This window comes from Nothobranchius furzeri, chromosome 5 (genome assembly GCF_043380555.1).
Source record: "Nothobranchius furzeri strain GRZ-AD chromosome 5, NfurGRZ-RIMD1, whole genome shotgun sequence".
Lineage (NCBI taxonomy): Eukaryota > Metazoa > Chordata > Actinopteri > Cyprinodontiformes > Nothobranchiidae > Nothobranchius > Nothobranchius furzeri.
The window spans coordinates 14,068,471-14,083,315 of record NC_091745.1 but is presented as its reverse complement, the minus strand read 5'-3'; the positions used below and the strand labels follow the sequence as shown (position 1 = coordinate 14,083,315).

The 14,845-nt window shown below is 39.9% G+C and overlaps 1 protein-coding gene across 1 annotated transcript; it reads left to right on the top strand.

Moving 5' to 3' along the window:
• Positions 1-7,227: 7,227 nt before the first annotated feature.
• mettl2a (methyltransferase 2A, methylcytidine) lies at positions 7,228-14,746 on the top strand. The gene is made up of 9 exons (XM_015948884.3): positions 7,228-7,412; positions 8,041-8,129; positions 8,361-8,629; positions 13,314-13,363; positions 13,447-13,507; positions 13,592-13,731; positions 13,819-13,925; positions 14,099-14,164; positions 14,250-14,746. The coding sequence occupies exons 1-9, from the start codon at positions 7,267-7,269 to the stop codon at positions 14,387-14,389; spliced, it is 1,068 nt and encodes a 355-aa protein (XP_015804370.3). The 5' UTR covers positions 7,228-7,266; the 3' UTR covers positions 14,390-14,746.
• The last annotated feature ends 99 nt before the right edge of the window (positions 14,747-14,845 follow it).

Here is a 14,845-nt window from a genome sequence, read left to right as displayed (position 1 = left end):
TACATTTGCAGTGGTCTCTAGGAATGAATGCCTAATAAGTTGTACTCCGTTACAAAAGGCCCCAGTGCACCTGTTTCAGGATCTAGAAGTTTGCTAGATCAGAGGAGAGCTTTAGACGACAGGATTTAGAGTACTTGCTGATATTTGGACATCTCACTTCTGATTAGCTAACAGAAATATGACTCTACGTGGACTCAGATTGCTCTGCAATGGTGATGTTTTATCTCCACAAATAAGTCAAGCCAACTTTATTTGTATAGCACTTTACAAAAACCGACCAAAGCGCTTCACAGAATTTCAAAACATTAAAAACACAACATAAACACTAAATCTTAAGAACAAACACTAAAAAGACTCTCATGCTAAGTTAAAGCCAAATCATAAAAATCAGTTTTCAAAAGAGATTTAAAACCAGACAGTGAAGAGGTCAACCTAATGCTCAAAGGCAGCGCATAACAAATAACACAAGCCTAGAGGAGTACTGCCGTGTTGTGGGGTTGCTAATGCTAACGGTTAGCTTCTATTAGCCGATACGTTCTCTGCTTGTTTTGCAGCTAGGGGAGCAATTTTCTGAATGCTAAACCAACAACATCCTTCCCTGTCACGAGTCAAGATGGCCGAGTCCATGAACATTAAGTGACAGTGTGATGTAGATTTTCTTTTATTGAAATGTATTTAAAGGATAACCCCTTGAGATTCAACAGCTCATTTTCAAGGGGGTCCTTATAAAAAGAAAGAAAGAAAAATCATAACAATGACGATACAGACAACAAACTTCAGGTTACCATATACAACACATAAAATCATACACTCAGACATTCATTCTGCTCTCTTTACCTATATTCCAAATACAATCCCTCAAGATGTATTGACGCAAAAAAAAAGTAAAAATAAGAATTCAGTTACAAAGAGTCAAATAAAAAACAGTGACATGTATTCTGTTGAAAAACATATATAGAAGCCTTAAAAGAATTAAAAGAGGTGACAGATCTAATTGTATTAGGTTACTTATTCCAGTCTGATGGTGCTTTAAATTAAAATGCCCGTTGACCAACTTCTTTATTAATTTTGGGAACATAAAAAAATAAGTGTTCAATATGTCTTAAGCTAAAGGAAGAACTAAATGGGATTAAGTAAAGTTTCAAATAATAAGGATAATTTAAGAAATGGCATTTAAAAATAAACTGTAACCAATGAAAATGCTTTCTTGAGTTTAACGATAGCCAGTTTAAAGATTCATACATATGACAATGGTGGGGTTTGTATGGACACCTCAAAATAAATCTGCAAAGATTAAGAGGACGAAGATTTGTGTTAGGAGTGTTCTGATAAACAATATCAGCGTAGTCAAGAATTGGTAATATTAACTGAGTAATAATTCTTTGTCTGACCTGAAAAGTAAAACAATTGATAGAAGAGTATAGTATTAAGTCAGTATGAGATTTTCTTGACCAGTAAGTCAATATGTGATCTAAATGACAATTGTAGGTCTAAAACAGGGGTGGGCAATTATTTTTTCCATGGGGCCACATGAGAAATAGAAAATATTGTGGAGGGCCGCAGGCCAAAAGGCTGAAGTCAATTATGCATAATATTAATGGTATTTCTTTATAAAAAGCAGTAAATACCATTGTTTCTTCAAGCTGGTAAGAGTAGACTATATGTTATAAATGAGCAAAAAGGAAAAAGTGAGGTTGTCTTACAAAAATGTGATTTATTCAAATTTCCCAAGGCAATGGTAAACAAAGTGTGCACATTTGGTTTTTGTTAAACATTTGTGACTTATATTAGTTAACAGTTTCAGTCACATTCACTCCAAAACACATTCTGAGTTTCAAATATTGTTGGAAAGAGGTTCTTAGCATTCTACAGACACACAGTATCGTCTGTAAAATAAAATCACTGAACTGTGATCTTGAGAAAGAGGTTTAAAAAAAGTGTCCCTAGTTCACTGCTAGTTGCCTACATTTGTGGTCCAAACACCTTATTTTGTGTTTTTAAGTGATTTTTTTCTTATTCAGTGAGAGAAATCTAGTCTCTGCTGGGCTTTAGCGAGTGCATCAAAGTCAGGTTGAATGTCTGAGGTGGAGAAGCGAAGCACAGCTGACAAATGATCATCAGTGAGAGAGGATCTATACCTGGATTTTGTAAACTTCATCATTGAAAATGTTTGTTCACAAATGTAGGTAGAGCCGAAGAGAACCAACATCTTCTGAGCATGTCTCCTCAGGTTTGGAAAGTCCTCCTTAAGAGAAGAGTAGAAATCCAGCAGAGATCCTGAATCTCTGCTTTCAAGTCCCAAACCCTCTTCAGCACTTTCCCCAGGCTGAGCCAGCTGACAGCTGTGTGGAGTCCTCCAAAAGAGCCACAAACTGTCTGTGATCCATCGCCCGCGCCCTGATGAAGTTTATTATTTTAGTAACAACATCAGTAACATGGTTGATTTTTAGCACTGACTTGCACAACACATGTTGGTGTATAATTCAATGCAAAAACACCTATTTTTGATCTGCATCGATTTCTGTCACTTTATCTTGCATGCGTTTCAAAAGTCCGACATTTTTCCATGTAAAGCCGGGCGTACACTGTGCAACTTTTTCACTCGCAGCACTCAGCTTCAGCTCAAACTGTACGACTTCCTCGCAGAGCAGATCTCACGAGTCATGCGCTCACACTGTACGACCCAGTTCTCGGATGCGACCTGACTGCTCACACTGTACATCTGGTAGCAACACGTCGGCCCTAAAAATGTGCTAAAAATAGCAGTTTTTACTCAACACGTCAGAGTTTTTTGTCTTGTCTTGCCTGTTGTCCTTCGGGAGTGCTGCAGGAGGACACACAGGGATTTATAGGGGTTGGATGAGGAAAACGAAATAAAGAAAGTAAATCTGTGTTTTGTGATCAGTTTAATTTGACATGAACACGACAAACACGCTTTCTTGACAATCTTTGTGAGTAAAAAAAAACGTGTAGAAACAAAAACGAACAGCGTGTGTTATTAGGGAAATAGCGAGCGACCGGCGTTGATGCAGGATTGCGCGCGCATGCGCCGTGAGCGGTTCTGATACTTTTTGGGTCGCAGCTGCTCGCAGCGCCGCTTCAACAGTGCGATACCCTCACGAGGGACGAGCGAAATATTAAACACACCAGAAGTCCCTGCGACCTCACGACTGCTGATCGGCGGCTGGTCACGTGGTGTTAATCGCCTCTCGTAACCCCCTGTACACTACACGACCGCTCGGCGCAAAACTCGCCCCGATGTCGTGGCTTCTCGCACGACTGGAAAATCGGCTCAAAAAAGTGAAAAAGTCGCACAGTGTAAGCCCGGCTTAAGATTTGGACAACCGTCTGTTGTGACACCTGACAGTCTCTCCCATTTCAATCCCAGAGTGTCCGTGCACGCATTTACCTCTGTAAAAAGATCACTCCCTGTCGTTGTCCCTCTCATCCACCGCATTGCTGCCCTCTCCTCTGTGAGCTTGAAGTCCGTTATCCCCGGAAAAATACGAGCAGCTGGGCTGTGTCGCGGACATCACAGCTCCCGTCTAATGAGAAAAAGTCAAAACTTGCCACTTCACGTTGCAGCTGAAGCTCCAGGTTCCCCGCAATGTCCTCGATCCTCCTGGTCAACGTTCGCCTGGACAGCGGGATTTGCTCAAATGCGCCTTTTTTTTTTCAGGGAATATTAGTGCGGCAGAGTCCACCATGCAGTCTTTGACAAACTCTCCCTCCGAAAACAGCTTGCTGTCTTTAGCTATTTTGTGGGATATCACAAAGCTGGTCCTGGCTGCTGCATCCCTGGATGTGTGAAGCTTAGTAAAACAGCATTGCTGCTTTTGCAACTTTGCAAGCAAAGCTTCGGATGTCCGTGCCCTCTCAGCTCTCAGCATCAGACAAGTTCTTGTATTTTTCCGAGTGTTTCTTGTCGTAATGCCGACTCAAATTGTAGTCCTTAAACACGGCAATCTCCTCCCCGCAAACCAAACACATGGCTTTACCTCCGACTTCAGTAAAAAAAAATACTTAGCAGTCCAATTTTTGTTGAAAATCCTGCATTCGGCATCTTTCTTTTTTTTTTTTTTTTTTTTTTTTTTTTTTGCATGAGCGGACATTTCTCAGGCTACAATCACCATGTCAACCGCGGGCACTTGTTGCTATACGTATTGCGTCATTGTGCACGTAAAAAACAACTTCAAAATAAAAGCAATGCAGCCTTAGCCCATGCATGAGGTAAAATGAGAAAATACATTTATTTTGTAATTTCCAATTAACCTTACGCGGGCCGGTCAAAGTCAACCAAAGGGCCGGATGTGGCCCGCGGGCCGTAAAATGCCCAGGTCTGGTCTAAAAGAAGTCCTAAATATTTAAACTCATTTACAGTTAACACTGGTGTGCCGTCTGTAAATGTAATCACATATTCAGTTGGTAAAGAAGTTTGTTTTGTACTAAATAACATATAATAAGACTTACTTTTGTTTAAAAGAAGTTTATTATATGTAAACCAATTTTGAACTTGATCAAAGTCAGACTGTAATGAGCACTGAATATGAGAGGTATTATTACTAGAAAAATAAAGAACTGTATCATCCGCATATAAATGAATTTGAGAATTAGAGCATACCTGAGGCAGATTACTTATAAAAATGGAAAGCAATGGTGGCCCCAGAGATGAACCTTGTGGTATTCCTCTGATGACCATTGTAAAATCTGAGTAACTTCCCTGATAAAGAACACACTGTTGTCTGTGGTGTAAGTATGAGTTAAACCAAAGTAAAGAGGCTTGAAAAACCAATAGCATGAAGTTTGTCTAAAAGAAGGTAATGGTCAACTAAGTCAAAGGCTTTAGTTAAATCAATAAATATAGCACCAGTTAACTTATTTGAATCAAAAGAAGATATAACATCATTACTAAATTTTAAAAGTGCACTTGTGGTAGAAACATTTGGGCAAAAGTCAGACTGAAAAGGAGATAGAATATTGAAATCATTAATATAAATAGATAATTGTTTAAAGATAAGTTTTTCTAATATTTTTACCACACTATTAATTATTGAAATTGGTCTATAATTATTAATGTCATGGTCACCATTTTTAAAAAGTGGGGTAATTCTAGTACGTTTCCAAGATACTGGAACATTACATGTTGTCAGTGATAAATTAAATAAATCTGAAAGAGGATATAGACGTCTGAAGCCATTTTCAAAAACTTGATTTGTAAACCATCTGGACCAGTGCTGCAATCAGAATTTAGATTATCAAGAACTTGTTGAGCTTCAATAGGACTAACAGGTCTAAAGAAGGAATTTTCACAAATAGGATTGAGAATGTCAAAGTTAATATTAGGATCTGTAAAATCAGAGGATACAGGACCACATTTAGTAAAATGTTGATTAAATGTTTCAGCAATTTTAGAGGAGTCATTAACAATTTCATTATTTACTTGTATAAAGGTATTCTTTTTCCCAGGGGAAAAATTTGTTAAGTTATTAATTATTTTCCAAAATACTTTTGGATCCTTAAAATCTGCTGCTAAGCAGTCCTGAAAATAATTTGCTTTTGCATTTTGCGTTTCAGTTGTGCATGTATTCTTTAATTTCTTATACATAGCCCAATCTGAAGAGTCCCTTGTTAAACAATGTTTTTCCATGCATTATCTTGATTTTTAAATAAATTTATTAAATTACCATTTATCCATATAGATCTGTTGGGCTTTCCAAATCCTGGAGTTTCACCGTCTATTTTCCATCAGAAGCTAATGCAAGAGATAGGTGTAGGAGACTATTTTCATGTTCAGCCTGCATGAAAAACTCAGAGTGGCCGATTATAAAGAGGAATGATAAATAAAAATGGGGTTTTCAGTGTTCCATACCTTTAAACTGTGTTATGCTGTATTTTTGCACTTTGCTCCAGATGAGACCTTTAATCTCTCTATCTGTCAACTACGAAAACACTCACTGGCAAAACTCTGAGATTTCACCTGACTTCAACATTTGTGCTTTCCTTTGTCTGATTTTTTTTTTAAAATTATGAAGCACGAGATGTGGTTCTTTTTTTTCCTGCAGAACGATTTACATTATTCACACGTAGAACGTGTTACACACATTCTCACTGAAAAAAAAGCTGAAATATGTTAACTAAATTCTTCATATCATTAATTTCATTTTGGTTAGGCTTGGATGTATCTTGTCTTTTGACCACACACACCAATGAGCTTCAGATTTTGCATGCAGCACCTTTTGTGTTATAAATACATGTTGCGGTGATGAAGCCTCCTTCCTTTTTAAACATCACACCACTTTCAGCAGGTGCAATGTCAAGTGATGGGAAATTCAGCCACGTCACAATTATTTCTTATCACTGATGACTGAAATGTGAACAGTTGGTTGTTAAATTCAATTCAAACAAAATTGATGCCAATATGCAAGATATATTTAGTAAGGTATTAGCAGACGGGAGGGTTTGGGGTTGGAAGATATTAATCATATGCCTGCACAATCTTCTCTGCTTAAATTTCTCATTACGTGCTGCTATAGTAAAAATTACTCAAGTGTTTATCTCCCTCTCCAGTTCCCTTTAAGAATTGCATCACAAGAAAGGTTCGGGATGGTTCTAGAAGAGAAGATTCAATGTTTGAGAGAGAAGGAAAAAACAGCAGTTTATGAAAAAGAGAAAATTTACTCTTACTATTAATTTACAGTAAAAATAAAATGTGAGCTTTTTGTTTGGAAAAGTTTACTGAATAAATCGGTTTGTGAAAGTGTACTGATTCTAACTGCATTAAAAAAAATCCAATGACTAAACTTATAGTTGAAATACGAAATACATAGTTAATATAAAAACATTTTAAAATATAATAGTCAAAATAGCTGAAACATATTTAACATTTATTTAGCTTTAGCATTAATTTAGTTCGTTTCACTTAATCTATGGTGTTTTAAATATTTTTTGTTGTTCTTGTGAGGCTCCTAGGGATTTTTATATTGGCGCTGTTTAAAATATCGTTTCTTCTTCTTCTTCTTCTTCTTCTTCTTCTTCTTCTTCTTCTTCTTCTTCTTCTTCTTCTTCTTCTTCCAGAATTTGTGCGAAGTAAGTACAATATGAGCATTTTAAATCTCAGCCGCACGCTGACCACCTGGTTGATTAATTTAATCCATTTTCTGAAGCTATACTACTCGCTCAATATCACAACTTCAGGATTTTTCCCGATTGCTTCTGAACGCATCACTTTTGAAAGCCCGCCCCTTTTGACGTCAGGTAAGATCCATCATGGCGGCGCCCCGTACCGTGGACGGAGTGGAGGGAGGCTGCGGTGAAATCGGTTCGGTTCTAGCCCTTTCATCCTCGGACACCAGACCCCGGTTCGGAACGCGTTTCCTTACCGACCCGCGACAGGTCTTCCAGCACAACGCATGGTCGGTACCGGAACCAGAACAGAGATGTTCATGTGGATCTCCTAATGGGACGCGATTAGCTTGGAGTTCCATCTGTTTCTTAATCAGAGCTGATAGTTTAAAACAAGCCTGTTAGTTAACCAGTAGCGCCAGCTTTAGTCACAAAGTAAATAATTTTCTAATTTTGTTTTGAGATTCACTATAAATTAGCGTAGCTGCTGTGCAAGGCCTATAGTAGAGAGTAATGAGCATTCAGTGCCATCTCATGAGATGAATCTGAAAATCACACCATGGCAGGGGTTTTTCAAAGATGCTTGACATTCAACTGGGACCAGACTTTCTCCCTCCAAGCTAGGTCTTCTTAGCCTAGTGAACTAAACCAAATTCTTGCTTTGCAAAGTTTGACTAATACATTTATTTAGTCTGGCTTGCCAGGCTAGGTGTCTCCAGCATGCCCTGGGTTTTCCCCAAGATCTGCCCTCGTTTGGTCATGTCTGAAACACCTAGGGACGCATGAAGAAGGCATCCTTTCCAGATGTTTGATCTATATGTGGTTAATGGAAGAAATCTCCAGGAAAGATTTCTCTTTGGGAATCTGAGGACTGCAAGGCATGCCTCGTCACTGAAAACAGTGTTTTGGTGTCACCAGGGACAATGTGGAGTGGACTGATGAACAAGAAGAAGCTGCAAAGAAGAAAGTGTCAGAAAACAATCAGCCGCTACCTCCAGAAAAACAAGGTTTGAATTTGCCATACTTCACACTAATCTCACTACTTGCCATAAAAAGAGAGGGATGCAGAGCTCCGATCAGAAGAGCATCAGTGTTGGATGTGCACATTTTGTGTGAGAGTCTGAACATCTGTAGTTGCCGACAGAATTGGTTTATAGTCTGTTGAATGTTTACAAGGGATTTTATGTGCAAATTTAATATTTAAATTGTGCAAATTTCTGTTTTATCTGTCTTTCCAGAGGAATATGACAGCCTGGCCAGTGAATACTGGAATGAGTTTTACACGATACATGAGAATCGGTTCTTCAAAGACCGTCACTGGCTGTTTACAGAGTTCCCAGAGCTGGCTCCACATTGCAGCCTGAACCATGAATCGCATCCAAATGCCCGGGGCACAGATTGCAGCCAGAGGAGCAGTCTAGATGAAAAACAATGGCAGGAATCTGCTGCTTTGCCCCATGACAGCTGTGACTTTCCTGGTTCTTCTGCCACATATCGCATTTTGGAGGTTAGAGAATGTTACAAAAGCAAATCAAACTAGCTGGGCAATATTTCATATTTTCAAAACCAGTTTTTGCAAAAAGTGAACATGAATGCTAAAAAGTTATAGGTTTTCTTTAGAAATGTGAACTTTGCTAAACGACTGTTCATTTGAGTTGGTGAAATTAGCCTTTTTTAATGGGTAACTATGTAGATTAGGACTCATCCAGCATCATACTTTAGCTTCATATTCATGCTAGATACAACACACTCCCACCCCCGCTCTGTCATACTATGACACCCCCCCCCCCCCCCCAGAAGATTACCTGCAGGGTGGGGCATAAAAGGTTATATTTATCCTAGCGAGGGCATCACAGCAAGTAACACTAAACAGTTTCTTACCTCTCTGCCCTACTGGTTGAATGTGGAAATACAACTATCGTAAACAACCCTGCAGCAGCCCGCTGTAGCTAGCGCTAACAAGCTAACACAAACAGGAGCCAGCTAATACTAACACAAAACAAAGTAAAGAAATCAATACTGTTGGGCAAAAAATATTGTTACTTAAAAGTCCAGTAGCAACAAAGCCAGGTCATCATCACAGGACTGCCAGCGTGGATTGTTTCACCTCCATCTGCTGTCGCACTTTATGTACAACACGCTTGATTCACCTGTTCAGCTCATCAAGTTCTGCAGAAACCTGTTGATCGCCTGCTGATTAAAATCAGGTGTGTTGAAGCAGGGAAAACACTAAAATGTGGGATAGCGGCCCTTGAGGACCAAAATTTGACATCTGTGGCTTAGAGTGTCAAAAACGGTTTTGAATAACTTTTAAGAAATTTTCAGCCAATTTAAGGTGTTTTTCTGTTTAAAAGATCAAATATCTTAACTGTTATTTAGATTAAAGAACACCCATGGTTCAGAGAAAAATCATTTACATCCTTCACGACTGATGAGCTAACAGCTAGTCAGCACAACAAAGACGCACCTGAAATACTGCGGTCTTAAAACAGCTTCAGTCGCCAACGTTTCTCAACTATTTATGTTGTTCCAAACACCGGTGTGAATTTCACCGTTGGTTATTTACATCAAAGTCTGTGTTTATTTACAAGCATAAATATTCTAAGTAGCATATCCAGAGGTGAAGTTTGGCAGAAATGTCCTAATTTTCTAAGTGAAATAACAGATTTAAACTTGACAGCAGCAGGAATGGTAAAAAAAAAAAAAAAACAGCTATTGACCCTTTGCACCGACGTCACCTAATCCTGTGGGTCCACCATGGTGGACGGCAAAAGCATGTAAACAGTGAGCGACACGATTACTAAACAAAGGGAAAAGTAGAGCCTGAAACTGTTTTTGCGATCAAAACAAGAACAAAACTCCTCCAGCATTCCTTCCACTAGTTCATGCCCAGTTCAGTTATCAGAAGAAGTAGCGCATCTAGCGGGGGCTCATAGAGAGCGGTATGCTAACTAGCTTACCAACGTTAGCTTACTTCTCTCTGCAGCTGTTCACCGATGTAAACATGTTGCTGACTTTGCCTAAATTCACCCCTCTGGATTTATAACTTTATGTTATAAACAGCGTTTCACTTCACACCAAAGCTGATTGTTAAATAGTCCGGATCCCTACCAGCTTCTGTTGCTGGTGGTGTTACCGGGTCCAGCTGCTGCTCTCACACCGGAATGAGAAGATCTCTGAACGCCGACGCTCATAAATAAATAAATAACGTCATTTTAACACACGTAATCATACATCGGAGCTTTAATATTGTTAATAATTGTCTCGCTTAACACTACAGTGGACGGAGCGCAGCCTCCGTGGTGAAATACCCATCCATCAGGATTATCAGTAACTAGTATAAACACATCACATGTATCCCTGTCCCCGTCTTCCTCGTGAAATAAATGAACGTTAATCTTACCCGGTAAAAACATGTTCGCTGCTAATCTGAGGCCTGCTAGTCCGCTTGATTGATGCTGCAGTTCATCTCCGTCCTCAGTCTCCATCAAAGTTATTAAAAAAACAAAACAAGTTGAGTTTACGTCCTCGTCTGTTAGTGCAGCCGACCACGCAGCAAGCTAGAACCATTTTACTGTCAAATCAGCTCAATAAAAGCCATAAAAGGCTACAAATTGGCTTGTTTTGACTAGCTTCACTGGTGTTTCTACGGGTGTCAACGATCTTTTTGCCGTCCATCATGGCGAAGGGGGCGGCCACATGAGTGGCGTGACGTCACGTGCAAAGGGTCAATATCAGACAAAAGGCTTTGAAGTTTAGGAGAATGGAATAGTTTAGCCCCCCCACCCCGACCCTACGTGGACAAGCGGGTTCAGAAAATGGATGGATGGATGGATGGAATAGTTTAACAGCAGCAAATCAATCTCAAAACGCCTCCAATCTCTTACATTTATGTTTTTATGCTATTTAAATACCTTCACAAATCTTTTCATTTTTACATTATTTCACACTTGAGCTCTGATTAAAGCTGTTCTAGCAAATCTGCAAACAATCTAGGTTTTGAACACAAACATGGTCATGGAATACTCACCCCTCCCCTTGGGTATCTTCCCTGAAACACTTCTGCCAGAATCGTAAACCCGCAAAGCCGGATGAAATGAGAGTTGCCGTTTTCTAGGTCCAAACGTCTTTAGTCCTTGACTTTAAATGGTGATTTTCTTTTTGGGACTTTGTTAGTCTGTCCTGAATTTGAAGTGGTAGCAGCCGGCTGTTTCTTCTTCTCTGATGTTATTGAGCCGCCAACCTCCCACACCAGTGGTGTTCTGTTGCTAAATATGTGAGTGTGTGATGAATGGAGGAGCCAGGGAAATGTGGCGGTTTGGCGAGACCGACAACCGGATAGTCTGATGGTTGCTGTTGGTTCGAAACGTGTGATTGGTAAACGTTTTTAGACAAATGCAAGAGAACCACTTCATTATTTTTTTTATCTCCAAAATATATTTATAGCTATACTTTGTCAGAACGTTGTTAAAGAGACGTGGGGGAAAGGGGTGTGAGCTAATTTGTTCATTAAATTTGCAAGTGCAGATTTAACAGCTGAATACAGGTCAGGGCTGGACAATAAATCGAAAATTTATCATTATCGAAATTTCTGACTCATCAAGATAATTTTTCCCATGTCAATAAATTTGATCATAAAAAATGAAAAGATGCGTGTAGGTTGGCAACGTTCATCGTGTCCCTTTAAGAACCTGTACCACCTAGAGTCAGGTAAAAATGTGACTCAACATGATTCATGTGATAGCTCCATCTAGTGGACAACTTTTGTTTCTGCTTATACCTGTTGTCTATTTATTGTTATTGAGGTGAAATCCCCAATATATGTATCATGATAATGATTTAAGTCCATATCGCCCAGCCCGAGTACAGGTGAAACTCAAAACTTTGAATTTGCAAAAGTTAATTTATGTCAGTAAATCAAATGAATAGGTCTGTAATATATGATATAGATTTGTTACACACAAAGCCAGGTATTTCAAGTCTTTCTTTGTTACGCCGGGGACACACCGGCCGCGGAAGCGCTGCGAAAATGGGACCGCCTTCATTCGGTGCCCTTGTTAAGCTATTCTATAGACCACATGGGCCGCCGAAGCGCCGCGAATCGCCTCGCGCCGGCGCTCCAGCCCGCGCCGTGCAGCGATCATTTCGGCGTCTGCTCTATTTTTTTCGCGAGCCGCGGGTGAATCACGTCAATTCTGGCAGGAAGTCAAACCTAGACATAAGAGGCAGGCCCGTAAAGTTAACAAAATAAAGCATTTCAAAATAAAATTCCGCAATAGTCAAATGTGTTCGTAATCAGACACTGCAGAAAAACCACACGAACACACACACACACATACACACACATCGAACTTGTGTGCGTGTGTGACCACGTGAAGGGGGTGTGGTTTTGGGTGTCTTTTTTCCGGAGCAAACAGGACAGAGAGGCAGAAAGTCTGAGGCAAGCAGTTAAGATGGATGACTTTAAATGAATTATGGAAGTTGAGAAACACGAGCTGTACGACCCCCGAAAAACATGAATATTTATGTACCCATTTGGGAGGAAACTGCTAGGATATAGCTGCAGAATTGGAGCGGGTTCCAAGAGATTCAACTGGCAGAAACAACTCATACCATAGACATAGACATAGACACAGACACACACACACACACACACACACACTCAAACGTAGAGGAAAAGAGCTGAGAAAAGGCAGAGAGGAAATGGAGGACACCAAGTGTTTAAAAGAAAAACTACAGCTAAGCCGAGGCGCGCCTCGACTGGGGCGCATCTGATCTGAACTGAGGAGCGGCGAGCAGCGGCCGAATTCCATGAGCGATTCGCTTCTCGGCGCTTCTGCGGCCGGTGTGTCCCCGGCGTTATAATTATGATTTTGGCTTACAGCTTAGAATCTTGGATTATCAGAATAATGTGAAAAGGCTCAATATTCTAGACTCCGTGTTGCACCTTCATCAGCTAATGAATCTAAAACACCTACTAAGGCTTCCTGAGCCTTTAAATGGTCTCTCAGTCTAAGATGAATTACTGAATTAAATGTAATTTTGCACCCTATTCTAATTATTTTAGTTTATTCTGTAGACCGTTTCTGGTTTTGCTGTTGAAATTCCTGGAAAGGGTAATTACTTTAGGAAATGACGGAGTGAGAACGTCTAACACCAAAATGAGGTTCTGTGTGATCTGATCTGAACAGGTTGGCTGTGGTGTGGGGAACACAGTTTTCCCAATACTGAAGACCAACAAGTAAGGCCAACAGAATCCAGACTCATTAGTTAAAGAACCATTTTATCCTCTGGAGTCTGTAAATGCAGCTTTCCCTGTTGCAGTGACACAGGACTGTTCGTCTACTGCTGCGATTTCTCCAGCACTGCTGTGGAGTTGGTCAAGGTGAGAAGATGTTTGGAGCCACGAATGAACAGGCGACCTAAAGGCCTGTGGGCTTACTAATGAGCTGAAAACTTCTCTCATCAGACTAATCCAGAGTACGACTCCCAGCGCTGCTTTGCCTTTGTGCATGACTTGAGTGATGCAGAAGCCAATTACCCCGTCCCCGATGGAAGCCTAGATGTTATAGTGTTAATCTTTGTGCTATCGGCTCTTCATCCGAGCAAGTAGGAGCAAGCGTTTCTTTACCTCCTTCCATCTTTTCACTTTTGCCTTAGCAGTCATAGACTGTGAAAGCATCATGTCTGTTTCAGGATGCTAACGTCCATCTGTAGATTGGCACGTCTGCTGAAACCAGGCGGGGTGATGCTGCTCAGGGATTATGGGCGCTATGACATGGCACAGTTACGTTTCAAAAAAGGTTAGTCCATCTCAGAAATCACTTGGAGCAGTTACAGAATTTAAACTCGTTTTTAAAGCTGCTTTAATGCTTCAGGAGCATTTAAAGAGAATTTATGGTTCAGTTATAATTTACTGATGGGTGTTGGTGAAGAAGAACTGCAACATTTAACAAAAATGATTCATTTCTTTCAGGAAGATGTCTTTCAGAGAACTTTTATGTCCGAGGCGATGGAACGCGAGTTTATTTTTTTACTCAGGGTAAAAAAAAAAAAAAGGTTATAATCAGATTTGTATTTGCTATAAATCCACTCATCCATGAACTTCTTTTATATTTGTATTTCAGATGAGCTTCACGAGCTGTTTGTTGAGGCTGGCTTAGAAAAGGTGCAGAACCTTGTGGACAGACGGCTACAGGTGAACCGAGGGAAGCAGCTGACCATGTATAGGGTGTGGATCCAGTGCAAGTACCGCAAACCTTCATAAGACAAGAGGTGGAAGCAGAAATAAAAAAAAATAAAACAAAGTGTTCTCTCTTCTTTTTTTTATTCTGAGAAGTTGTGGAACTCAGGACATTTTTGGCAACAGGATAACTTATCTTTATCTCCGTTGCCCTGACATGTTCTGATGGAGCTGCAATCTTCAACATGAGGGCTGATCTTTTTTTTTTGGGGGGGGGGGGGGGGGGGGTTGTAATCTGAAGAAAGGCTGGTAAAAATGTTTCTACTATGCCAGAAATTGTTTTTACTTGGCATATTTTTGAATAAATTGTATGTTTTTTGAATGCAATGACAATTTCATACTTAAAAAAATAAATAAAATTAAAATAAAGAGCAATAAGCATGCTACTTGGTTTTTATTTGGTACTTCCATGCTGCCCTGAAAGGATAAGTGATCCTGTTTGCATGATTGCATTAGCTAAAACGTGTGAATGCAAAGTTT

Excerpts from the sequence above, each read along its gene's own strand:
- mettl2a (XM_015948884.3), top strand. The coding sequence starts at position 7,267 with ATGGCGGCGCCCCGTACCGTGGACGGAGTGGAGGGAGGCTGCGGTGAA. Across the intron at positions 13,364-13,446 it reads CCAATACTGAAGACCAACAA|TGACACAGGACTGTTCGTCT; the intron begins GTAAGGCCAACA and ends TCCCTGTTGCAG. Across the intron at positions 14,165-14,249 it reads AGTTTATTTTTTTACTCAGG|ATGAGCTTCACGAGCTGTTT; the intron begins GTAAAAAAAAAA and ends TTTGTATTTCAG.